General features: G+C 39.4%; 1 protein-coding gene across 1 annotated transcript; it reads left to right on the top strand.

The window, feature by feature from the left end:
• Window positions 1-5159: 5159 nt before the first annotated feature.
• On the top strand, window positions 5160-17540 carry SNX20 (sorting nexin 20). The gene is made up of 4 exons (XM_039502621.1): window positions 5160-5265; window positions 10188-10360; window positions 12220-12371; window positions 16497-17540. The coding sequence occupies exons 2-4, from the start codon at window positions 10195-10197 to the stop codon at window positions 17163-17165; spliced, it is 987 nt and encodes a 328-aa protein (XP_039358555.1). The 5' UTR covers window positions 5160-5265; window positions 10188-10194; the 3' UTR covers window positions 17166-17540.
• The last annotated feature ends 9396 nt before the right edge of the window (window positions 17541-26936 follow it).

A 26936-nucleotide genomic window follows, 5' to 3' on the forward strand; every position in this document is an offset into this window, starting at 1 on the left:
TATATATTCACCCTCCCACAGATGTGCATTTACTCAGCATGCCCAAAGTCTGACACCTCACACCTTAAATGTGTAATGAACTTGTGTGCAGTGCACATATGGCTCAATCAGTAATGCAGATACAATCATTAACTGTTAGATGTGCAAATACCCAATCTGATTACCATACTTCTTTAAATGTGAAAGCATCCATTTCCACATAAAATAAACAGTAAGTGCAAATCTAATATATTTCTGTATGGTTACCTGATATCCATGCATGCTGCTGCATCAGACATTCACTTACGTCATTTGCACATTCACAGACCAGTTACACTGCATTTATCCAAATCGGGGATGGTGCACATTTAGATGAAAAATGTTCAATTACACCTTGATAGAAGAGGAAGGAAGTTTATTTTTATTAATTAACTAGACAATATGTTGCAATGCACAAAATATCAGTAGCTACATGAGTTTTATGTAGTAGGAGAAAGGGTGTTCTGTTAAATCATTTGTTATCCTTGTGAAGAATCCAATTAAGATTGTATGCTAGATTGCCTACAGTCAGCATAACTGGGGATTTAAGGGCCTGAATCAAAGATCGTTGAAATCATTGGAAAGACTCCTGTTGAATTCAGTGGGCTTTGAATTGGCCCTGACAAAATATTTTGGCAGGATAACACTTTAATTATACAGCATATGTGTGGACAATACATTATTTGGCACCTGTACATTAGTTAAATAAATCCACTTGATATCTTGTAATTTTTTCTTCTAGTAAGTAAATTCACAGCCACTCCTGCATCAACTTTTCCCCAATCTATAGCATTGTCAGTCAGAACTCATAGGATAATTATTTTAAATAGTGCTTCATGGGATACTCAGTAATGAAGATTTTATGGCAAAGATACTTACACACATCTTTGTGAGAACATTAAACGTCCTCTAATCTTAATATCCAGTTTAAAAATGCTTCATACTCTTAGGAAAGTAGTATTATAAAATCAGATTACTATATACATGACTGTATTAAAATGCAAACTTAGCAGCTGCTTAACTTTTTATTTCTGTATATGTGTATAAGCCAATATTTTCTCTCATTCATTATTTATTTTGGGTTTCTGGACCATGGCATTTATTTTTAGGCAAATTTATGGTTCATCCTTTTAGCCATATAAGTTTGTTTTTAACTGGTGACTTAAATAATTGTTTTATTTTAAATCATATAAAACATTTGCCCTCTCTGAAGCTTGTGCTTCCAGCAATGAGTTCCCGATAAGCATAGAAAGCTGTGAAAAAATAGTATGAGATCATGTAATTAAAGACTGTATCATAATGCACATGCAGAACGAGTCCAAATTAAGATCTCACAGGCAACCTTACATGTTGTATTTCCTAATTTTTCAGAGCTTGACTTTGCATCCTTAATGTTCTTTTAATGTGGTTTTTTAATGTAATTTAGTAATTGTTGCAACACGGCATTATTTTAAACAATCCTTGGGGCTGTCCTGGTTTACACAGGGTACTTACTGTTCTGGTCTCCAGAGGTCTCCAGAACCCAGTAGATGCAAAGTTAGCAAACAAGCAACAAAAAGCTCAGCTACAGCCAGAATCAGGGCTCGAGAATATAACTGTGGTAAAAGTTATTAACTGAAAAATGCCCACCTTTCGGTAAAATGGAGAGAGGGCACAAGTAAGAACCTTCTGTTATTGTGATGATGTGTGAGATGGACTTGATTCAGTCTGAATGTCAGAATCCAAGGTGAGTTGGGTTGACTGCTTGTAGGGTGACCAGATGTCCTGATTTTATAGGGACAGTCTCGATTTTTGGGTCTTTTTCTTATATAGGCTCCTATTACTCACCATGACCATTTCCTTCATTTTGCAAGCTGAAAGCACATAATAACACCAAGTTATACTCTGTTAATGCTCAAGATGGCTATCTATACAAAGCAGCAGCATTTTCCTTCATTATTAGGGCTCCATTTGTGATGCTATAGAATGCATCAATATGTCCATTATAAATCCTATTATCCCAAATTTCATGGGGTTTATAACTTGCCAATAAATACATTATACTGGGAATTTGGCATATAAATCTTAATCTGAGAATATCTTAATCACATTTGAAAATAAACTTGGATTGTTTGTTAAAGTTATAAGAATGAAACATCTAAAATATTAGAAGTGATTGCATCTCCTATCTGTACTTCAGTAATTCAAAAACAAATTGAATATTTTGAAAATAAATTTGTAGTCCACCTACATTATTGACTGATCCTTTCAGGTATTTGGGGAGGAAAATGACTACATTATTTCATTTAGTAAATCTACTTTCTGTATATAGAATAGCCTCACTACTCAAGCTAAATTTAATTACTTCTATCACACGGATTTAAAGATCATGAATTTTAGCTATAATTTTATGAAAAAAAATTACAGAAGGAACGAGATGCCTGACTGTTATTTTACAGAACATTAACCCCCCTTTATATCGCTCTGGCAGTGTAAGTGGGCCTTAAAGTGAGTACATTATTAAATTAATCCCACCTGAAGGGCCCTGCCTTCATTTTAACATTGGCACAAGAACACTTTCCATTAAGGTGTGTAAATACATTTCATTAATCACATTCTTGATCAAAGGAAGCCGACTACACTGTTTCTTTTACAATAGTGACTGAGGCAAAACAAATCTGTTTCAAATTAAACAATATTATACATTTAAACATTATACAAATTAATATGAAGTAGTTTTTTGTGCTGTACTGGCACTGTAGTTTGACACACACTTTTCACAATTTCATCCATGTACAGCCGCTGAACTTTTCTGTTTCATCAGATATCCCGCTGCATTAAAAAAAATAAAAATAAAAATAAAAGGCAGATTTCTGGTGGAAACATGTAAGGTGACAGTACCCACTATTTCGGTATCAGTGATGTGATTTTAAAAAGGGCTTCAGATGACTGTGTTAGGCATTTCTGCCTCATCTTGATTTTTCTGTCACTCAGTGTCTAACGAATCATGATGTTGATATACCAGGATTAGTTGCACAGTTTGAGCCATAAAAGGAAAAAAAGCAATGGGCATATCAGGACACTCAAAGTCATGTTTGCTAAGAAAGGAAATAGAGTACCATTTGGTAATACAAATATCACAGCCACAAATTGACTGAGACATGGGCGTGGCTCCAGTAAACAGGATAATTAGCATGTTGGTATCCTCAAAATATTAGCACAATGTTAACTTGCTATGCTCATTACAGGAAGATAAAGTTTTCAGAAAACTAGTGTGTTCACAAAATGTACAAGCTCCTTGTCTGAGACTTGCCTTAGACAAGCTGGTACCCACTGCGCTATGTATTCTATATTTAAATATTTTTATCCGTTTGAATCTGAATGGACAAATGTAGTCAGATGGCCAAATAAGATTTTTGTTATTACTATCCCAAGTGGACAATAGCAAAATATGGAACAGATTTTTTTAACAGAGAAGGCAATTTTCAATTGAAACAACTTACCAAGGGTTGGGATGGATTCTCCATCACTGGAAAGTTTAAATCAAGACTAGATTTTTTCTAAATCTTTAATTCAAACAGGATTAGTTCAGGGAAGTCCCGTGGCCTGTGTTACACAAGAGGTCAGATTACATGACCGCAGTGGTCCTTTGGGCCTTATAATCTATTAATATATGACTAATACGATCTGTGATGTGCACATCCTTGAATACAGCAGCCAACATAGCAACTGATACCTCCAAGCCTCCCTCACTGGAACTGTCAGGTTTTTCTCCCTAAAATGAATACCACATTCCCACCAGCAAGCTAACCTGCATGATGTAGTCCTGACATCTCCCAGGAACGCTATTTTTATGTGCTGAAGTCATATGGACATAGGACTATAAACATACCATTTGTCCAATAATACAATATGACTATTATTTCTATATCCCTAGGTACACATGTATCATCTTTTACTAGTGTGCACTAATCTGTATATGGCGGACAAATGAAGTGAATGGAAGTATTTCATACAAAATGCATGATGAATGAGCCAGTGCATGTGGATCCAGGCATCAATCACTACTAACTTTCCATAATTTTAAAGTAGTCAGCTAAATTAACCTTTTAGAAAATCTTTTCTTCCCTCAGAATGTGTGCTACCACTACTACAATTGCACTATTGTTGTGCATGTGAAAATCAAAAACAATTTTTCACCAGAACACTCAAACGTACTGTTCATTACAGGTTGCAAGAATATATATATTTTTTTACAATCAGAAAAGTTTCCCCAACCACTCTCCTTGTACTCCCAAATAGCTAAACTTTTTGCTTAAACTTTAAAAAAAAATCACATTCAGGCAGAACCTGCATAATACACTTTTGTGCTCTTAAATCCATTTTTCATGCTTCATTTGATTATTTAAATGAAACTGGGGATATAAGGAGACATATATTACATTTTTATTCTGTTGATATTCAGAGTTTCATTGATATGCTTATTTTATTGTTAATTTTATTACATTGCTAATCATCATTTTGACAGGTTTTAGTAATCAAGTCAATGTTTGAAAAATGATTTTGATAGTCAGTGAACAATGCTGGTAATAACCATGTGTTTATATTTCTGCAGGGTATTTAATTAGGAGTTCCTTCTTTTGAAATAACTGAGCCTATAGGTCTTAAAACACTGAAAGAGTTTCTTTGCCACTTTCCTTTAGCAAGACCAAAGAGTATTCAGACCCTTGAGAACCATAAAACAATATGGCTACACATAAACGGGCAGATTTAAAATCTGAAATTCTCATATAGCTATATATTATCATCAAGAGTGAAATCCTGTCTCCATTGAAGTCAAGGATTTCACCCATGATTGTCTGTTCACAATGTAAGCAAATCATACATCTAACTTTAAAAAGAACTGAACTTGTGACAGAAACCAAGATAATCCAAGTTAAAGTTGGCATTGTCTGTAACTTGCAGTGTTGTTTAAAAAAAAAAAAAAGTATCACAATGGAAACTGGATTAGGTTTATCCTGCTTGTAAACTATATGAAAAACGCCTTAAGGCAGATAGCCACTTTCATTTTGAAGTAACCACCCACTAAAGCAACAAACCAACTGGATGAGGAAGTCAAATTTAAGCAAGACTTCCTCCTTCCTTTTTGAAAAAATAAAGAACTTGTCTGCTACAAGACAACAGACATGTTTTTCTGTGTTTTGAAAATAAAGATCAAGGCTTGCGTTGCAATCTCATCACCCTTGAAAACTCTTCAGAAGCTCAAAGGTCAGCATTTTGTGTGTTATATTTTGTAATATTAATAAGCATTCAGTTAAATAACTTTGAATGGTATTTTTCAGTATAAATATTACCATGAAACAGCCTTTTTAAAGCAACAGACTGTCTTTGTGAATGGTAGTGCGGATTTCACTTTATTGTGCTTTTAGATGTTAAGGTAAATAGTAGTTTAATGATTAATTTAAATAGTTTAGATTAATTTTTGTATGTTACAATGACAGAATATTCCTTCATATATATATATGTAGTACTTACTTTTGAACACAATGAACAATGAAGTTTGGACCTATTTCATCACCATAATGGCACCTTTAGAACCATTGTATTTATGGGTATGTCAATATTTCCATTATACAAGTTTATTTTCAGAGGTTTATATCTTGAACATAAATATCACTCCAATGTATCTCATCATATAAACTTGCAACTCAGGAGGAAAATCTACATTCCCAATTTTAAAAAGTAAGGTTTTTGAAGTATATAGTCTATAAAATGAACTTGTTTCTCTGGGTTTTCAATGTAATAAATCAAATTGGTTGACTAACTGAACATTAAATAACTGGCTATTTTGAATGTGCAATGAGCAGTGGTTGACAAAGACTGAAAGAGCAGTGAAAACATTCATAAAAACATAATGGCCATACTGATCAGACCATTGATCCACCTAGCCCAATATTCTGGCTTCCAACAGTGGCCAATGCCAGGTGCTTCAGAGGAAATGAACAGAATAGGCAGTTATCAAGTGATGCGTCCCCTGTCATCCAGTCCCAGCTTTTGGCAAACAAAGGCTAGGGACACTCAGAGCATGAGGTTGCATTCCTGCCCATCTTGGGTAATAGCCATTGATGGATCTATCCTTCATGAATTTAGTTATTTTTTGAACCCTGTTATAGTTTTGGCCTTCACAACATCCCCTGGCAAGGAGTTTCACAGGTTGATTGTGCATTGTATGAAGAAGAACTTGCTTTTGTTTGTTTTAAACCTGCTGTCTATTGATTTAATTGGGTGAGTCCTGGTTCTTGTGTTATGTGAAGGGGTAAATAACTTTTCTATATTCACTTTCTCCACACCATTCATGACTTTATAGTCCTCTATCATATCCCCTCTTAGTCATCTCTTTTCCAAGCTGAAAAGTCACAGACTTTTTAATCTCTCCTCATATGGAAGCTGCTCCACACCCTTAATCATTTTTGTTGCCCTTCTCTGTACCTTTTCCAATTCTAATATATCTTTTTTGAGATGGGATGATGAGAACTTTACGCAGCGTTCAAGGTGTGGACATACCATGGATTTATGTAGTGGCATTAAAAACCTTCCTTAGAGGTTTTTAAGGTCAGGCTTGACAAAGCCCTGGCTGGGATGATTTAGTTGGGTTTGGTCCTGCTTTGAGCAGGGGGTTGGACTAGATGACCTCCTGAGGTCCCTTCCAACCCTGAGATTCTATGATTATGATATTTCTGTCTTTCCTTTCCTACTGGTTTCTAACATTCAGTTAGCTTTTTTGATTGCCGCTGCACACTGAGCAGATGTTTTCAGTGTACTATCCACAATGACTCCAAGATCTCTTTCTTGAGTGGTAACAGCTAATTTAGACTCCATCATTTTGTATGTATAGTTGGGATTATGTTTTCCAATGTGCGTTACTTTGCATTTATCAACACTGAATTTCATCTGCCATTTTGTTGCCCAGTCACCCAGTTTTGTGAGATCTCTTTGTAACTTTCTCGGTTTGCTTTGAACTTGACTATATTGAGTAATTTTGTGTCTTCTGCAGATTGTCACCTCACTGCTTATCCCTTTTTTCAAATCATTTATGAATATCTTGAACAGCACTGGTCCTCATACAGAACCCTGGGGGACACCACTATTTACCTCTCTCCATTCTGAAAACTGGCCATTTATTCCTACCCTTTGTTTTCTGTGTTTTAACCAGTTACTGATCCATGAGAGTACCTTCCCTCTTATCTGCTTACTTTGGTTAACAGCCTTTGGTGAGGGACCTCGTCAAAGGTTTTCTGAAAATCCAAGCATACTATATCCCCCGATCATCCTTGTCCATGTTTGTTGACCCCCTCAAAGAATTCTAATAGATTGGTGAGGCATGATTTCCCTTTACAAAAGCCGTGTTGACTGTTCTCCAACAAATCGTGTTCATCTATGTGTCTGATAATTCCGTTCTTTACTATACTTTCAAACAGTTTGCCCAGTACTGAAGTCAGGCTTACCAACCTGTAATTGCCAGGATCCCCTCTAGAGACTTTTTAAAAAGTTGGTGTCAGATTAGCTATCCTCCAGTCATCTGGTACAGAAGCTGATTTAAATGATAGGTTACATACTACAGTTAGTAGTTCTGCAATTTCATATTTGAACTTTAGAACTCTTGGGTGAATACCACCTGGTGCTGGTGACTTACTACTGTTTAATGTATAAGTTTATTCCAAAGTCTCCTCTGTTAACATCTCAATCTGGGACAGTCCCTCAGATTTATCACTTAAAAAGAATGGCTTCATTGTGGGAATATCCCTTACGCCCTTTGCTGTGAAGACCAATGCAAAGAATTAATTTAGCTTCTCCACAATGGCCTTATCTTCCTTGGGTGCTCCTTTAGCACTTCAATCATCCAGTGCCCCACTGGTTGTTTAACAGGCTTCCTGCTTCTGATGTACTTAAAAAACATTTGCTGTTAGTTTTTGAGTCTTTGGCTAGTTGCACTTCAAATTCTTTTTGACCTGTCTAATTATACTTTTACACTTTTACACTTGACTTGCCAGAGTTTATGCTCCTTTCTTTTTTTCTCAGTAGGATTTTACTTACAGCTTTAAAAAAATGCCTCTAACCACTTCTTTTATACTTTGTTATTTAGCGCTGCTGGCACTTTTTTGGTCCTCTTACTATGTTTTTTAAATTGGGGGTATACATTTAATTTGAGCCTCTATTATGGTGTTTTTTTAAAAGTTTCCATGCAGCTTGCAGGTATTTCACTTTTGTGACTGCACCTCTCACTGCATCAGGGGCTTGATCCAAAACCTTTTGAAGCCAATGGACTTTGAATCAGGCAGGGCCGCCCAGAGGATTCAGGGGGCCTGGGGCAAAGCGGGGGAGCTGCGGTGCTTGTACTTATCTGGCGGTGGACCGGGTCTTCAGCGGCATTTCGGCGGCGGGGGGCCCTTCAGTCGCTCCGTGTCTTCAGCAGCACTGAAGGGCCCCCCCGCCGCCAAAATGCTACCGAAGACCCGGACCGCCACCGGGCCAGGGCTCACGGGGCCCCTGTGGGGCCCGGGCAAATTGCCCCACTTGCCCCCCCCCCCCCCCGGGCAGCCCTGGAATCAGGTCCCTGCCAAGGAGAAAGGGAGAGTTTTGTGGAATGCTGCTTCCCCAAGCCAGGGAGCAGAGGCAGCTCTCCCTCAGCACTTTCAGTAGAGCTGGGGAAGCTGCATTCTCCTCAATGCTGCTCCACCTTACTGTCAGGGAGGGATTAACGTAAGTGCTTTTGCAACCTTGTAAATGTCTACTGATACAATAGACTGCAAGAGAGTCCATGAAGGAATTCCCCCACCTCTAAGTACAGCACTGCGTGACTGTACACAAAGATCCTTAAATTATGCAGAAATGAGAACCAAGCAGTCTTGACTAGCTCCCACTTCCTAAACATACTGTAGCAGTTCACTCTCAATAACATCTTTCACTAATCTTTTGTTTTACTGCAGGAATGGCAGCTGTGACTTTTTAAAGTAACCTATATTATTTGTCTTTCCTTCTTTTTTAGCCAAACGGCGAGCAAAAAAGTTCATCTCACATAACTGATTAAACACAAACCACTGACAAAGTTGTTACAAATTTTTAAAACCCTTTAATCACAATGATATTATAAATAGTTATTTATATTATAGTAGTACCTATAGGTCCCTATTAGGGAGCTGTATTTGAGTACTGCCATATAGACCCTATTATAATAAGCTCTATACAAATGTATAGTTTAAAACACACACACACACACACACACACACGCACACAAAAAAAGCCAAACCCCGCCCCAGAGAGTTTACAAATCTAGCTTGTGACAAGACACAGCAAGTAGCTGAAGCAGACAAGCAAGGGGGACAGGAGGAACATGTTGTTACATAATAAATAGAAAACTTAGTAATTCACCTGCCTAGCCATTGATAGATTCGGGGGTTCATCTGCAATGCAGCAGTAGGTGTAACTTCCAGTGTGGGTGGACATTCGCATAGACGGACTGAGCTCGCATGCTTAAACAGCTGTGTTGCTGCGGTGGCAAAGGCAGCAGCTTGGGCCAGCTGCCCAGATACCTAGGCTCTCAGATGTGATTGAATGTACTCGGGCAGCCACAGTGAGACGGTTAAATCTTGGGGGGTAAACTCTCCAGCAGTCTGGCTGTTTCCCTTAAGGGCTTCCAGAATTTGTTCCCCTCAACAACTGATCTGTGGCCAAGTCCAGAAAACTTTGAGGCACAATACAAGAGGTGAAATCCTGGCCCCACTGAAAGCAACAGCAAACATCCCATTGACATCGGTGGATTCAAGATTTCACCTTAAATACACAAATTAGTTGGCATAAGTTCTTGCTGACAAAATGCCCGTATAGGTCCCAGCACTCTTACTGGCAGCTGCAGCATTCCTTTATTGCTCTCCCTTGTGGATATTTGTATACGTCTGTTTCTTTAACTTTGTGTCTAAGCACATAGGTGTTGAGGAATTAGCAGCTCTGTAAACTTCAGCCCACTGACATCAATGGGAATCTTTTCATTTATTTCAGTGGGAGTCAGATCAAGGTTCAAGCCCTAACTCAATAAAATAAACAATTATCTAGAATGGACTTTGGGAGACTTCTAAAGCTCTTAATGTGTCTGATGATGAGAAGTGCACGATTTTGTATTCCTTCTGCGACAGCTTTGCGATGGACAGAGACCAGCACCACCCAGCAGAAGGAGATCAGTGGGAGCCTGTAACTGACATAACTAGGTGTCCTGCAGCCGCTCAGTCAGATGAAGAACAAAATGAAACGGAAGCTGAAATTTCATTTCAAGTGAACAATGACAACCCAGAAACTGCTGCTTTCTCAGGTTAGGACCCACCATTTATTTTACTTTTTTTCATGGAGCTATCAGTGCTACATGTCTCATGAGTTACAAACAGTGCACTTGATTCACTCCTGCATTACTCCAGTTTTACATTGGCATAATTCTACTGAACTTGGAGCTAACAGGAGTAATGCAATGGCAAATCAGTCAGTCTCTCTCTCACACACACACACACACACACACGCACAAGCACAAGTTTTTCTTTTCAAAAGTCTTCTTCAAAATCTTACTCTGTTTTAACTGCACAGGAGTGATCAAAGTTAGTTACCATGACCATATGGTGACTCTTAAGTGGCCTATATGAAATAAATTGGTGCTCTCCGTTTAGTTCTCACATACACCACAAAAATCTGCCAGCCCATTGCACAGAGTCCAAGGAGAGAACAGGAATGAAAAGTGAATGACCACTTCTACTCCAGTGGTAGTCTCTTCAGGCCAGGGTGAAGGCACGCTGTGGTATGGTGTGTGGGGAGGTTTGCACTGAACTTGTACAATGACTAAGAACTCCAATGCTGTTAACTGTGCAAATACATGTGTTGGTAATTTTTTAAAGGAATGGATTTTATTTAAAAGAAAACTGTCGATTCATGTTTCTTTCTGTAATGCTGTCATGAACAGCACACCTTTCTTAAAACCATATACATTTAGGAAAGACTCGGTCAAACCCTGAGGAAGAGAAACTCATTTTAATGGTATTTTAACCTAAATAGCAGGTTAAAGAAATCCAACTATTTAAGGGACTTTCTGGGCACCTATAATTTGAATGTGAAAAATCTAAGTGTTTAGTGATTTCCTTCTTATCCATTGTGACCAAGCATTTACATTGTTTGCAATGCTGAATAATTTGCTCATAATGATCTAGGTTGTCTAGACAAATAATTTCAGTGATGCAAAGTCCAGATATGCCATATGAAACAGCAGTTGTAGTGATGTGCCACATTATCCACATTGCTGTGCCATAGTTCGCCTGAACAAAATTATCAGGGCTGGATTCCAAAGACAGAGATCATTGCTAAAATCTAGTCCCAATTTCCCTGTAAGTTAACTTCCTCTTATACCCCATTTTTACATTTACAACAAATGATATTCTGGCTTTGGTTATGACCTGTGGTCTAGATTGTAGCCTGGACTATGTGTACACAAAAAGGAGTTGGGGCAGTAACTCCCTTTTTTGCTCCTGCACTGGCTACCTGGAGCCAATAGAAAGTGCAGAGTATGGATGGAGTCTTGGCTTCACCCCATCCTAGTCATCAACCCAGAGCACATGAGCAGGTGCAGGGGGTTTCAGAATTTGCTGCAGATATGAGCCATCCATATACTACCCCTTCCCTTTCTCCCCAACCCTCCACTGCCCCAGCAAAAAGTAAACAGGAGGACAGTGTGATTCAGAGGCACGTGAGAGTCATGACCTCCCTGTGGCTACTCCTGGGAGAGTGCATCCTGTTCACCTATAGTGAACTCACAACCTAGCTCTACAATATGCTTGTAGGATATTTTTTTCACCATGTTTTTTTCAGGCAAAGTAGTTGTCATCAGGATTTTACTAACAAGCTTTACTAACAAGCCTTCATATTTTACAATGGACTAGATGAGTTTAATTTTGTGTAATCAGTTTATTTTCTTTCAAATTTCAGAGCAACAGTGTTCACAATTAGATGACCTAAAGCTGTTCCTATTAGCTGTGAACTATCTTATTTTATCAGTCTTAAAGGTAGTGATATACACATTATTCATGCAATATAGTATCAGAAATTCAATTCTCCACTTTCCTGGTGAATGTACATGGATTTTCTTCCCAGATGCACTGGCTACAACATGAGATATTAAATATATTGTTTTAGGTACCAGTAACTCCCCAAGTCCCAGCTCGTCAATGACAACTAAGCAGCTTCAGGACTACTGGAGGAATGAGAAACGCCATTGTAGACAAGTCAAACTCCTTTTTGAAATCCCATCAACCAGAATTGTAGAACAATACTTATCTAAATATGTGGTAAGCTAACAAATGAATATGTAACATAATTTAATTCACTCTGCAGATGTCTGCACAGCATCGGTTGTCACTCAGGACCAGATTTTGCAACTAGAGTGACCAGGTGTCCGGCTTTCGACTGAACGCCCGGTCAAAAAGGGATCCTGGCGGCTCCGATCAGCACCGCCAACTGGGCCATTAAAAATCCAGTCGGCAGTGCTGCGCCACTAAAGCAGGCTAGTCCCTACCTGTCCTGGCACCGCGCTGCGCCCCGGAATTGGCCAGCAGGTCCGGCTCCTAGGCAGGGAGGCTGCGGGGGAAGGGGGGAGCATGGGGCTCTGCGTGCTGCCCCCACCCTGAGCACTAGCTCCACACTCCCATTGGCCAGTTCCCTGCGGGTGAGAGCACCACGTGGAGCTTCCTGACAGGCAGGCAGCCTGCCTTAGCCCCCACACTGCGCCGCTGCCCAGGAGCCACCCGAGGTAAGCCCACACCCCAATCCCGAGCCCCAACCCCTGCCCCAGCCCTGAGCCCCCCCCCAAAGCCAGAGCACCCTCCTGTACCCAAAACCCTTCATCCCTAGTCTCACCCCAGAGCCCACACCCCAACACCCTGCCCCAGCCCTGAGCCCCCTCCCACACCCTGAAACCCTCATCCCCGTCCCTACCCCAGAGCCCTCACCCCCTCCTGCACCCCAACCCCCGCCTCAACCCACAGCCCCCTCACACACTCCCAATCCATCGGCCCCACCCCCCAGCCTGGAGCCCGCTCCGGCACCCCAAACCCCTCGTCTCCAGCCCCACCCCAGAGCCCACACCCCCTCCCACACCCCAACCCCCTGCCCCAGCCCAGTGAAAATGAGTGAGGGTGGGGGAGAGTGAACCACCGAGGGAGGGGGAATGTAGTGAGTGGGGGTGGGGACACAGGGAAGGGGGAGGGGGGGCCTCGAGGAAGGGGCAGGGCTACAGTGTTCGATTTGTGCGACTAGAAAGTTGGCAACCCTGTTTGCAACCCTTGTTCCCATTGGGTAGACCCTACTCTTAGAGTAAGGTAATACTTAAAGCAAGCACGGCTGGCAGAATCTTGCCCCAAAAAAGCCCTTCAACAAGCAGTTCATAATAAAGGCTGCGCCAAGGGGGAAAAAAACACAGTAACGGGGCTAATTATGTAGGCCCTGTGTTCATTATTGTTATTTGTATGATTGTAGCACGCAGCAGCCCTAGTAATGGACCAGGATTCCATTGCGCCAGGCGCTGTACAAACAAAACAAAGAGACAGTTCCTGTCCCCAAAGAGTTTACAATGTAGACTAAGACAAGACACACAGTAGGAAATTCATACTGCTGCAAGCACATCAAAGCTACACTGGGGTAAGCCCCACACTGTGGCAGTCTAACATACCTATAATTTGAGGTTTGCACCGGTGTAAGTACACATTTCCATATGCAGACAAACCCTAAGGCTTCAATCCTACAACTAGACCAACTTTGGACTGTATCCTCTTGCACACACAGTCCTGCAGTAGAGTCATTTAAAAAAAAAAAAAGCATGAGGGCGAGGGACAGGGACAAGAGCAAGTGAAAAGGACATTTCCTGACACTGTGCGATTGTGATTATGCATTTCCACTGTTGTGACATCTCAGATCTATTTATCAACATTAAGGGGGAAAAATCCCCTATTGATCATATCTAAAAAACCCATGTTTTTATTAATCACATTTTTCCAATTAGTGTAAAAAATTTGCTCTTTCATCTAACATTTGAATGTCAAGAGGGGAAAACCAACACAATGGGCCAGGTATTCTTACTCACTGTGCTGAGCTCTCAGGAGACCTGGATTCTATTCCCAACTCTGCCACAGATCTGCTGGATGATTGTGGGCGAGTTACTCCATGCCTCAGTTTCCCCAGCAGTGAAACTGGAATGATGCTATTTACCTCCTCTGTGAAGTGAGGTAAACAGATGAAAAGTGCTGAGAACTATGTACTGTATTATTATTACTCACACTGGTGTATTGATCCCAGTGGGGGGACTCTTGGAATAAGATGCTATTTAGCATGTGAGTAAAGGTTTCAGAGTCTGGCCTAGTATGATCTTATATTTTCAAAGGAGATTCACATGCTATACATGTTCTAGTTAGGTTCTGTTACCCTTGCACAGGTTGAACAATATCTGACTTCTTGAATAGGCCCACTGATTTCAATAAAAGTGCTCAAGGAATAAAGGTACCACGTAGTGTGTGTGAGGGTGGTAGAACTTAGCTCCAAGATCAATAACGACTTAAAAAAATTGCTGAGCAAATTTGAATAATGTCTTTAGTAGACATTAACCTCTTTTGCTTATGGACATTCCACAAACCAGGGAAAAGGTGGGGGGAGGGTGATGAAGGGATAAGGGATAAATTCATCTAACAGATTGTTTGTTGTGAATTATTCACACAGCTGCCCTTGGTAGTCAGATTTCTTAAATCATTGTTTTACCTTCTATGCAATTTTCTTGCTCTCTTGCAATGTTGTTAGGAATCTGCATAACCAGTAGGTACTTTATTATCATCAGGGAGCAGGGCAGAGTATAGGAAAATGTCACAGTGTTAATGAATGAAGAGAGATCAGAGCAGTGGCACCTCAGCTTTAGGAAGCTACTGAGAAGCTTGCTAAAACAATGATTTATCAGGCTTAAAATCAAAGGATGGAGAATGTCTTTTATAACAGAATGAGGGAATTTCTTATGGTAGTATTGGTTTGTAACATCTAATGCCCATTTCCACAAAGGAGCAGTTTGACTTAAGCAAACTGTGGGCCTAAATCCATTTAAATCACTGGGAACAGGATGAGATTGTAAGTGAGTAACATCTTGACCCAATCCAAAACCCATTCAGGTCCACAGGCTGTCTCCTCAGCTGGTGTAATTGACATAGCCCAACTGACTTCAATGGAAGTACATTGATTTATACAGGGCGAGGATCTAGCCTAATTGGAAACTTCTTCAACTTTAATGGGTTGTGGATTAAGCCCTGGGTGGAAATCTATTTGAAGAATATGTAGCATCAAAAATCTGTTTTGCAGCTCTAAGAGTTTTTTCTTTTCTTTCTTCTTTTTTTTTTTTTTTAATGTCACGTTTACTAAATTCATTTTGGTATCAAAGTCAGTCCAAAATTCAGAGAAATGTATTCTTGAGTATCGTTAAATTGTGAATTATTGTATTAAAAGTGTTTCTGCTATAGGTTGCAGAAGGATCTTGGATAGCAAACAGATTGTTTTAGAAATGTGGCATTCACTTTTTCAGTATTTATATAAAGTGGTAGGCTTTGCATAATAGGACAGTGATTCAGAAAAAAAATATCTCTGAAGTTGCTCCATCTCATTTTTGCATATACCAAATGTCCCCTCCAGCTCTCTCCTTCAGAGCATTAATAATGCCCAGAAATCCCCAGAAATATCTGATAGAAATATTTCTAACAGTTATAACCAATGAAAAATATATTAAATTCAATATTAGTTCTGGGAAATCCATTCAGTTTGCTATGGATGATTGTTTGTAGTAACCATATGTGTTATTAAGGAGTACAGTTACATGAATGAACCATAAATTATTTAAAGCACTCCTTCTAAACGTTTACAAGCAATTTGCTAATTTACCAAATTAAAGACCCCAGGTGCTGAGTGCCTTCTTATTAAGCCCCTAAGGTGCCCTATATGCAAGCACTACATGCAAACACTAGGTATTAGTAACAACAGTCTGAAACAGTAGTGGTTAGAAATTACTGACTCAATGGACACCAATCTCAAAGACCTTGTTTATCTTGGGAATATGCTCTATTTCTTGCAACTGATGGCCAGTCACTGATGTAGCAGAACCAGTGCTGCACACAATCATCTAAATGCAGATCAGCACAATTAGATGTAAATTGGTGAAAATTGTTTTTTTGGGGGGAGGCTTTTTCAAGCTGGGACAAACTCCATTGGTGCAAATTGTGGCTTTCCTTGTTTACATTTACACCTGCCCTGGTGTCAGTCCTATCAGGGCAAAATCCCAATGCAGACAAAACCAAAGTAAAGTTTAAAATATGTTTGTCAACATTCAGCAAGCCTACAGTTTTATGTAACAAGACTGAATATTTCTTGCTACTTTTTTTTCCCCCTTCCAGTTGTATAAAATCATCATCATCCAGACAGGCAGTTTTGATGGCAACAAAACTGTAATTGAGCGTCGATATTCAGATTTTGAAAAACTGCACAAAAATCTTTTGAAGGACTTTGATGAAGAAATGGAAGATTTGACCTTTCCCAAAAAGTGCCTAACTGGAAATTTCACAGAGGAAATGATCAATGAGAGAAAATTAGCCTTCAGGGACTATCTGGGATTTCTGTATTCTATGAAATGTGTCCGGAGATCCAAAAAATTTATCGACTTCTTAATAAGACCAGAGATGGAGGAAGCTTATGGCTGTCTGAGGGGAGGCCAATATACCAAAGCTTTGGAAATACTTGTGCAAGTCGTCGCTCTGCAGGAAAAATTAACCAAACACAGCCCCATTTTAATAGTCCCTACACTCTGTGCTTTAGTTGTGTGTCACAAAGACCTGGAGAACCCAGCAGGTGCCTATGAATATGGAGAAAAGGCTTTACTTCGCCTACAGATGCACGGTGGGCACAGGTATTATGTTCCATTGCTAGAGACAATGATCACTTTGGCATATGAACTTGGCAAAGACTTTCTATCCTTGCAAGAGAAACTGGAAGAGAGCAAGGCAAAAAGAGACCAAATGAAAGTATTTACCCTAAAAGAACTTGCAGTTCGAGAGTATATACAATGAGTGCAAGAAAAGATCACTGATCATATTTCACTGAATAGCAAAAACATGTGATCATGCTCCCATTGAAGAACATGGACTTCAAAATGTGTTTTTAAAGCAGTTCTGAATGGAGAATGCTGCTTACAAATACAGACAGCAAAAGTTAAGATTCTGATAGTTTTCAATCTAAAAAAGTATGATAAAATATACAAGTTACACTATCCCATTTCTGTAAGATAATGCTGTACTTACTGCATAGTTACAAGTAACACCTATGCTTACTAAAATGGGAAGTAATTTGTGTGTGGGGGACCTCTTTTTTCAGTTTGTTTATTTTTGACAGTACTTTGTTTATAGCCAGTTTCACGGTTTCATCTGTACAGTCAGTTAAAATGGAACCACTCATATAAATAAAGTTATGCAAGTGTTCACATATTTACAGGATCATGGACTTTGTTACTAAAAAAAACCTTATGAACAAGGTTAGGATTTTGTTTAAAGTTATAATGCATTCATTTTAGAGCCTGGTATGACCTCAGGAAATGTCACGACTTAGCACTGACATGACAATGCTGGCATTGAAATGACATTGCTAATTCTTTCAGGAGCCCTACCCACAGGGGAAGATGTTGAGTTCGCCCTGGTCCTGGCATTTCTGTGAAAGCTTCTCAAATGGAAGTGGCACAGTGGTTGGGATAGATGGAAATGTAAAAAGCAGAGCATTCCCCCACCGCTCTACTCCTTTATTTATTTCCCCAGTACAAATGCTATTATTTTATTACGTAAACAATTGGTCTTCATGTTATGATGAACAGGGTGAACCACCGCTCTGTACTGAACACACTCAGAACTGTTCAGCTGTGTCTCATAGCGCCTATGCTGCTGATAGATTCTTTTGGGAGGGACAGGGGCTGTTCTACCTATAGGCAAACTAGGCAGCTGCCTAGGGAGGCAGATTCTGTCTAGGGGGGCAAGGGCACAATGCACTCACGCAAATTTGGCCTGGCCACCCCTCTGTCCTGACCACCAAACTATCCGAAGGCTCCCCATGCACTCCTCGATCCCCAGAAAGTCTGATATGCACCCCCATCTGAGTTGAGAACCTCTGTTCTAGCAAATAGGAGCAGGTGGCACACTGTAGTCTTGCCTCAGGTAGCAGATTATCTTGAGCAGACTCGGGGGGGGACCTGTGCTTTTGGAACCAAAGGAACTGAACTCTATCCTGGCTGTCTCCATTAACCACATGGTGACCATTCTGTGAATCATCATGGCATACATGAAGTTCCTATGTGTTTGTGGATGTTTACAGCATGCAGATCAATATTGGGTGGGAGTGGTGTGGTCTGTTGCACTGAACACAGAATGGGGAATCAAGCAATAAAGAGTTCAAATCGCAGCAGTTCTGAATATTGAGTTCTGGACACTGAGTCTCAAATCCACAAAAGCACTTTGGTGCCTAAATTAAAAATTAAAAAACATAGGCACCACTGAGATCCCCAAAATCCTATGCTCAGCTGCCACCTAACTTTGGAGGTGCCTACTATTTCACAATAAAAGTCCGCCAGGTGCCTATGTTTCTGCCACTGGGCATGCACACAATGCCTCAGTGCCATCTCATGCTCAAGCTCCCGCACCAGCCTCAAGCCGTTCCCTTGCTTATGTCTGCTGTGGTAGGTGTTATCAGAGCACATCTAACTCCACACAGAAGGGAGGTGGATTCTCCCCTTACAACCTGTATGGCAGTGATAAGGGAACTCACCCAGGACACTGGAAACACCCACTCAATTCTCTGCTCTACCTGATGGGGAGAAAGGATTTGAAGATGGGTTTCTTCACTCTCAGATGAGTGCCCTAACCACTAGACTACAGAATCGCTCTCACTGGCTCTCTGGCCCAATACATAATTAGGTACATAGAATGGAACAGCTTCAACAGCAAAGACCAAGGAAGACCCATATTAGAATATTCCAGAGTCCAGTGGAATTCTACCCCCCTCCCACCTGACCTTCCCCAGAGATAACTTGGGGATGTGCCTGCCTAGCATAATGGACCCTTCTGTCTCCAATCCCGCAATTGACTATATGTGGGAGTACATGTTGTATACTAATGAACATTACAAAAAAAAAAAATGTCTTGCGGGAGAAAGGAAAGAACAGACCTCAATTAACGGCTATTCTGTCCACACCCCTGTTGTCATGCCAGAGCTTCCGTCTTCTGAAAGGGCACAGTTGATCATGCAGATAGAAGCCCGGTCTACTTTGCAAACTTTTACCAGCATAACAACGTCAGTCGGGGTGTGATCCCTGGCCAAGATAACTATGCTGGCAGAAGCCCCTGCACTTAGGGGATGAGGGGAGAATAAGCTATCCTGGCAAAGGGCATTCACACTAGGAATGCTTTGCTGATACGTGTAGAAGTGTTCCTGGTCTAGACCCAGCCCCATCCCTCATCAAGTGTCTTACAAAAGAGACACCAGTTCCCCTGCCTTATGGAAAACCTGTGCGCTAATTACTAACTGACTTCAGGGCACAGGCAGAAGAAAGGGCAATCTGTTCCTTGTGTAGTTCTCCCATTGCAAACTGCTTTACATGAAAGGCATTTTAATGTTGCCTATGTGCTAACTGATTGGCCAGGACTTTTATCATTCCCTAGAGCAGAAGTCATTCATCTCGAGTGCTATTCAGAGAGAATGTATCAACTGTCTAATTTAAAGCACTGATTTTATTTTCTGCTTCTTTGACATTTGCAGTCAAGGAGCGTCTCATATGAATCGGCAAAATCAACTGTGCACAAATGGCACAGGGTCAGTTATGAGCCCATAAAAGGTTCAGATCAGTTTATGATCTCACCTCCAGTAGCCACAAACAAACCAACCAAACACTCCCCACAAACTAAAGAAATACAAATAGCTTTCCTCTCCAGAAATGCTGGGACTATAGACCTCTGAGGACAGCAGACGCCGCTTATTAACAAGTTCAAGGTGGATGTTAAAAAAGAAATACTTGAAAAAGAAAGGACAGTATTGCGGCTTGGGCACTGGATGAGGGAAATCAAGGGACCTGGATTCTATTTTCAGTTCTATTACACACTTCATGTGCAATTTTTCACAAGTTACTCAACCTCTCTGTGTCTCTGTGCCACCAGTTAAAAAAAATGGAAAAATAATATTTCATCGCATAGTTTTTTTTAAATGAGGCTAAGTTCATTAATGGGTTGAGATATATTATGGCAATGAATGCTATACAAAAGCTTATAAAATATACAATAAAATAACTCCAACCTTTAATCTAGAAGTGAGCATTAAAGAGAAGATAGTTGAAACCTGTACAGGCCTTTTTCAGTTTTTAGTATTTTCTTAAACAGGAAAAAAAGATATTCGCAGGCAGTAAGTCACCAGTCTAGAAGCCTAGTCTTGATTGTATGATTAATAATGTATTACTAGTACTGTCTTATTTTAGAACTGGACATTACTCTGTTTCTACACTTACAAAAGTTACAAACTATTTATTTATGGCATTGGACTGGGGTTAGTCCCTGATGCTGAATCAGGCCTATACAAAATAAGCTCTTCCTAATTTCAATGCTATGTACTCCAAGGGTCATAGATACCAAGGCTAGATGGGACTATTATGATCATCTATTCTGACCCATTGTATTAACACAGACCTTTTTTTTTTTAAATCACATTTTGATTTAAAAATTTCCAGTGACGGAGAATCCACCATGATATTGGTAAATTGTTGCAATGGTTAATTACTCTCACTGTTAAAAATGTAAATCGTATTTCCAGTCTGAATTAGTCTTGCTTCAACTTCCAGGCACTGGATCATGTTCTCTGGTAGTTTGAAGCACCTGTTATCAAATATTTGTTCCCTCATGTAGATACCTACAGACTAATCAAGTCACCCTTTACCTTTCCTTTGTAAAGCTAAATAGATTGAGCTTCTCGAGTCTATTACTGTAAGGAATGTTTTCAAATCCTTTAATCATTCTCATGACTCTTCTCTGAACTTCTCCAATTTATCAACATCCTTATTCAATTGTTGACACCAGAACTGGAGACCATATTCCAGCACGGTCATACCAGTGCCAAATAGAGAGGTAAAATAACCTCTCTTCTTCTCTGCCTCCTCAAGATTCCCCTGTTCATGCAGCCAATGATCACATTAGCCCTTTTGGCCACGGTGTCACACTGGGAGCTCATGTTCAGCTAATTATTCACCCCCTCCCCAAATCCTTTTCAGAGTCACGGCTTCCCAGAATAGAGTCCTCCAGCCTGTAAGTATTGCCTACATTCTTTGTCCCTAGATGTAGGCATTTACATTTAGCCATATTAAAACATTCATTGTTTCCTTGTGCCCAGTTTAACAATCTCTGTGTATTAGTGGTCTATCTTCTTCATTATTTACCATTCCCCCCAATTTTTCTGTCATCTGCAAACTTTATCTGTGATTATTTTATGTTTTCTTCCAATGTAGGACCAAGAACAGATCCCTGCAGGACCCCCCTAAGAAACACATCCACTTGATGATGACTTCCCATTTACAATTACATTTTTAGATGTATCAGTTAGTCGTTTTTTAATTCATTTAATGTGTGCCATGTTAATTTTACATCATTCTATTTTTTTTAAAAACACCATGCCGTAAGTACCAAGTCAAATACCTCTCAGAAGTCTAAGTGTATTACATTAACACTATTACCTTCATCAACCACACTTGTAATCTCAAACAAAGATATCAAGTTAATTTGACAGGACCTATTTTCCATAAACCCATGATGATTGACATTAAATTATGTTTCCCTCCTTTAATTCTTGATTAGTTAAGTCCTGCATCAGCTGCTCCATTATCTTTCTCAGGATCAATGTCAGACTCACAGGCTTATAATTACCTAGGTCATCTTGTTTACCCTTTTGTGCCAATATTTTAAAAATTAACTACTTCCTGTCTTGTGGAATTTCCCCAGTGTTCCAAGTCTTATTGACAAATCAACATTAGTGGTCCAGCAATTTCCTCACCAGCTCTTTTAAAACTCTTGGATGAAAGTTATCCGGAATTGCTGATTTTAAAATGTCTAATAGCAGCTGTTTAACATCCTCCTAAGATGATAGTGGAACGGAAAGAGTGTTATTATATGATAACTACATCATGGTTTTTTTCCAAATTACAGAATAGAAATATTTATTGAACACTTTTGCTTGTTCTGCACTAGTATTGGCAATTCTATCATTTCCATCTGGTAATGGAGCAGTAACATTGTCAGGAAGTTTTTTTGTTCCAAGTATACTTAAAAAACTTTATTTTCCTCTGTTCTACTGGCCACAGATTTTCTTGTGTCCATTTGCTTCCCTTGTCAATTTTCTGCAATTCCTAGCGTCTGAATTCATATTCATTATTACAAGCTTTCCCTTTGTTCCATTTGTTATATATTATTTTTTAAATTTTAATAGCTGCCTTTACTTCTCCTCTAAATCAATCATGACTTTTGGGGCTTTTGATAACGTGTTCTTAAACAATTCCCAATTTTCATTCACATTTTTTCTGATTTAAATTCTTCCTCACAGTTGATTTGGTTCACAATTGTTTTCAGCTTTTTGAAAATATGTGGTTTGGACTTGATTCTGTTTGTGCATTTATAAGCATTTACCAGTGCAACCAAGTTATAATCACTTGTATCTAAGCTACCATTAACTTTTAGTTCTGTGATCAGTTCTTCTTTGTCTGTGTTACACCTTATCTTGACACAATTCCCGCATGTTGGATGCAACATTTTTTGAATTAGGAAATTATCTATAGTATTTAGAAATTCCAAGGATGTTTTAGTACCAAAGTATGAGACCTCCAGCAACGGTCACTCAAATTAGAGTCCCCCAGTATTAGGCAGCTTTTTTCCCTATGCGTGATAGATTGGTGCATAAGGAGTTGGTCATCCAGCTCCCTAGTGTGATTTGGAGGTCCGTAGCAGACACGAATAACACCCATCTTGTGTTTCACCGTAAGCATTCAAGATCATTTTCGTCTGAGTTATCAGTGACCCTGAAAAGGTAATGCCATTTCTGACAGAGTGCTACTCACTCTCCCTTTCGAGAATTGCCCACTCAGTCCTTCGTGGATAGGTTATAACCATGGATTTTAAAATTCCCATCATGAGAAGGATCCAACTGGGTTTCAGTAAAACCAACTAGATTGAGTTTATGCTCATAAATTAGCAATCCTAGCTCTGTTTGTTTGTTACCCGGGCTCCTAGCGTTGGTGTATAGACAATTAAGCAATTTCTTCTTTTCATCTCCTTTGGTTCCTAAATTAATTTTGTTCTCAACATCTTGATTTGGGACCAAAAGAGTGCTCACATCTTCCCTCTTTTTACCTTCCCTTCTTGTTATTGGCTTAACATCCTTCTGACTACTCTAGCCAGCCTGGCATGGGGAAAATTGGTTCTAACTATACAGCGCCCGTTCCCTTAGAAGGTGGACCAATGTTCCAAAACCCTACAGAACTTACCTAGCCAGCAGTTTGCTTCCAGAATCTTCTCCCTTCTGTCTTCCTTCACTCATGGAACAGGAAGGATCTCGGAGAAGAGCACTTAGACATTCTTCTTTTTTAGTACATTTCTGAGCTCCCTGAAGTCATCTATTATCTGCAAGCTATCCCATGATGCAATGTCATTAGCATTGATCTGAATCATTACCAATGAATCCTTGCCCATCAACTTCAGAAACCTATCTGAGATCTATATAGCACTTTTCATCCATAGATCTCAAAAGCACTTAACAAAGGCGATCAGTATCATTATCCTCATTTTGCAGGTGGGGATACTGAGGAACAGGGAGGTGAAGTGATGTGCCCAATATCAGCCACTAGGCCAGAGGAAGGCCCAAGAATAGAACATAAGAACATAAGAATGGCCGTACCGGGTCAGATCAAAGGTCCATCTAGCCCAGGATCTGTCTACCGATAGTGGCCAATGCCAGATACCCCAGAGGGAGTGAACCTAACAGGCAATGATCAAGTGATCACTCTCCTGCCATCCATCTCCATCCTCTGACAAACAGAGGCTAGGGACACCATTCTTTACGCATCCTGGCTAATAGCCATTTATGGACTTAACCACCATGAATTTATCCAGTTTTCTTTTAAAAACTGTTATAGTCCTAGCCTTCACAACCTCCTCAGGTAAGGAGTTCCACAAGTTGACTGTGCGCTGCGTGAAGAACTTCCTTTTATTTGTTTTAAACCTGCTGCCTACATAAGTTTCTTGAGTCACAATCAAGAGCTGTAACCACTGCGCAACACCGCCTCCCACACATACAAGCTATGTATTATTAGTATCACCACTCAACAAAAATATCCTTATGTTTAGGTATTTTTCAAGGTGTCCCAAATCAGTGTTTCCCAAATGGTGGGTGGCCTAAATTATTCCAGCTTGCTACACTTCTTTTGTGATCAATCACACTAACCAACACAGCTCAAATTTTGCTCGTATCAAATATTTGCAGCCAACTGCTTGTGATAAATCTATAAAAGCTGGGGGGAAAGTGGAGTAAGATTAAATTAATTAATGTGAAGGAATAGCAAACTGTTCAGGGAGGATTGTTATGACTATTCTCCAATTACAAATAGACTAGAGAGAAAGTCAAGTGTCAGAAACACATTTAGAAATACAGGTGGTCAAAAATTTTCAGAAAATCTAACATTTTCCGCATACACCAAAAAAATAGACAAAATATCTTTGCAAAAAACTCTAAACAACTCATGTTAGAGTGGTGGGGTTCCTTGCACCACTCCTGTAGGCATCAGTTCAACACTGAAGAGTGATGTGACTATTTGCATTAACAGGTGTCCAGCTTTTCTTAACATGTAATGCAGGTATGTGCTGCATAATGGATTTGACCCTTCCAGTATGATTTTACTCTTTTCACTGTTTGATGTTATTGGTGGCTCCTCTCTTTTCTTTGACATACCTATAAAAACTGTCAAGCCAAGTACAGAGCACGAACATGTTAAAAATTGTATATTAAAACAAAAAAGATCATCCAACCACATCTGTCTGGCGTCTCTAGCAAACCACAGACTGCACAAATACACACAAACTAGAGAAAATGTTAAATAAAATCTGGGCAGACCATCCTCAGAAGTCCATGGAGAATTGCATACAAACTATTGAGCTTTCGCCCATTTCCATATCAATGGTTAGATCATCTGAGGTCTTTAAGTAGATAATACTGTTTACGCATCTTACTAAAATAACTAGAGAAGCCCATGAGGATGCCTAGGTACTTATGAAACATATGCAGACAGGATGCTCCCCTCTGCAACGCAGCATCTTGTTTACAGGAAATCCTGTGATCTTCCTTATCACATATTTATTATTAACTCTTGCTATCTGCTGCATCACTAAAGGATAATATCTGCTTCCTTGTAGCTTAATAAGTATTAAATACTTTCACTGAATTTCAACAGATTTGCACAGGCAGCACAAAATTCAATTTCAGGACATCGGCTGGAATTTAGAAAGACCTTGGGCCCAGCAGCAGCTCAGCAAATCAAGTCAAGAATGTTTATTTTCTGATAAGATCAAAGACAGGGACAAGATGTGTTGAAAAATGATACAGCAGTTGTAATGGTGTAAAATACTGAATCTCAGCTCCTGTTTGGATCAGGAGAGAACCCTAAAAGACAGACCTGTTTAATTAAGATCCTCTTACATATACTGCACACACACAGAGTACTGATTCAGATCTCATACCAGTATACATTAGGAGTAACTCAAATGAAATTAATTAAATTACAGTGTGGGAGCAGAATCAGGCCTACTTTGTCTATAGATACATGCACAAGACACTTATTTTTAAACTGTATAGATAGAGTGGATAGATATGAGATGTAAGTATAAGATATCACGAAACGTAATAAATATTTGCTAAGCACCTTAAGATCCTCAGATGAAAAGAACTGTAAGAGGTGTCAAATTTTATAGATATAGATTTTTTTATTATATACATATACACACACACATATACACACACATTTTTAAATGTACTAGTTTCATACATTACAAATAGACAAGTACCTATAAATCTATTGTTTAGACAATGAAAATACTAAAGGACCTACTTTGGGTTGTGTTTCATACACTGGTGTCTTTAAAAAAACAACAACCCCAAATGTTGCTATATCCTAAAACTGTGTATGAATTTTGACTGATAATAGCTCACACTGCATTGATTATTTGAAGTAAATTCTGAAGGATTTCACTGAAAACATAGAAGGTTAAATCCTTATCCTTTTCTTAATAATTACTGTTTCAAAGAGGTTTGTCTTTCCCTTGACAACTAGCAACTATACCACTAGATGGAGCTGCAGCATTTGCAAGAACACATACCTAGAAATTTGCACCATATAAAATGAATGAAAAAAACTTTTTTAAACAACAAAAGGATTAAAATGTTTGAAAAGAAGAATTTCTATTTAGAAAAGTCTAACATTTAAATTTTTAATGCAATTAAAATTAAAAAAAATAAATTGCATGAGTTTTAGAGCATAGTTCCTACCTTTCTAGTTGTCCTTAAGGACAATTTAACATCTCTTTATCAGGCAACTATATGAGCAGAGTAGAAAGCTGAAAGAGAAAATATTCTTGCAGGCTTTTAGACCTGGTGAGTTCAAAGACAGAGTCACTGCAGTGTCTCAGTTCCTACAGTACCTTTCTCTTCTGATCAAAAGGAACTGAGTAAAACTCGCAACTGTTAAAAGAACTATCAAATAATGGGGGGAGGGGAGTAAACCAAAT

Source organism: Mauremys reevesii, linkage group 16 (genome assembly GCF_016161935.1).
Source record: "Mauremys reevesii isolate NIE-2019 linkage group 16, ASM1616193v1, whole genome shotgun sequence".
NCBI lineage: Eukaryota > Metazoa > Chordata > Testudines > Geoemydidae > Mauremys > Mauremys reevesii.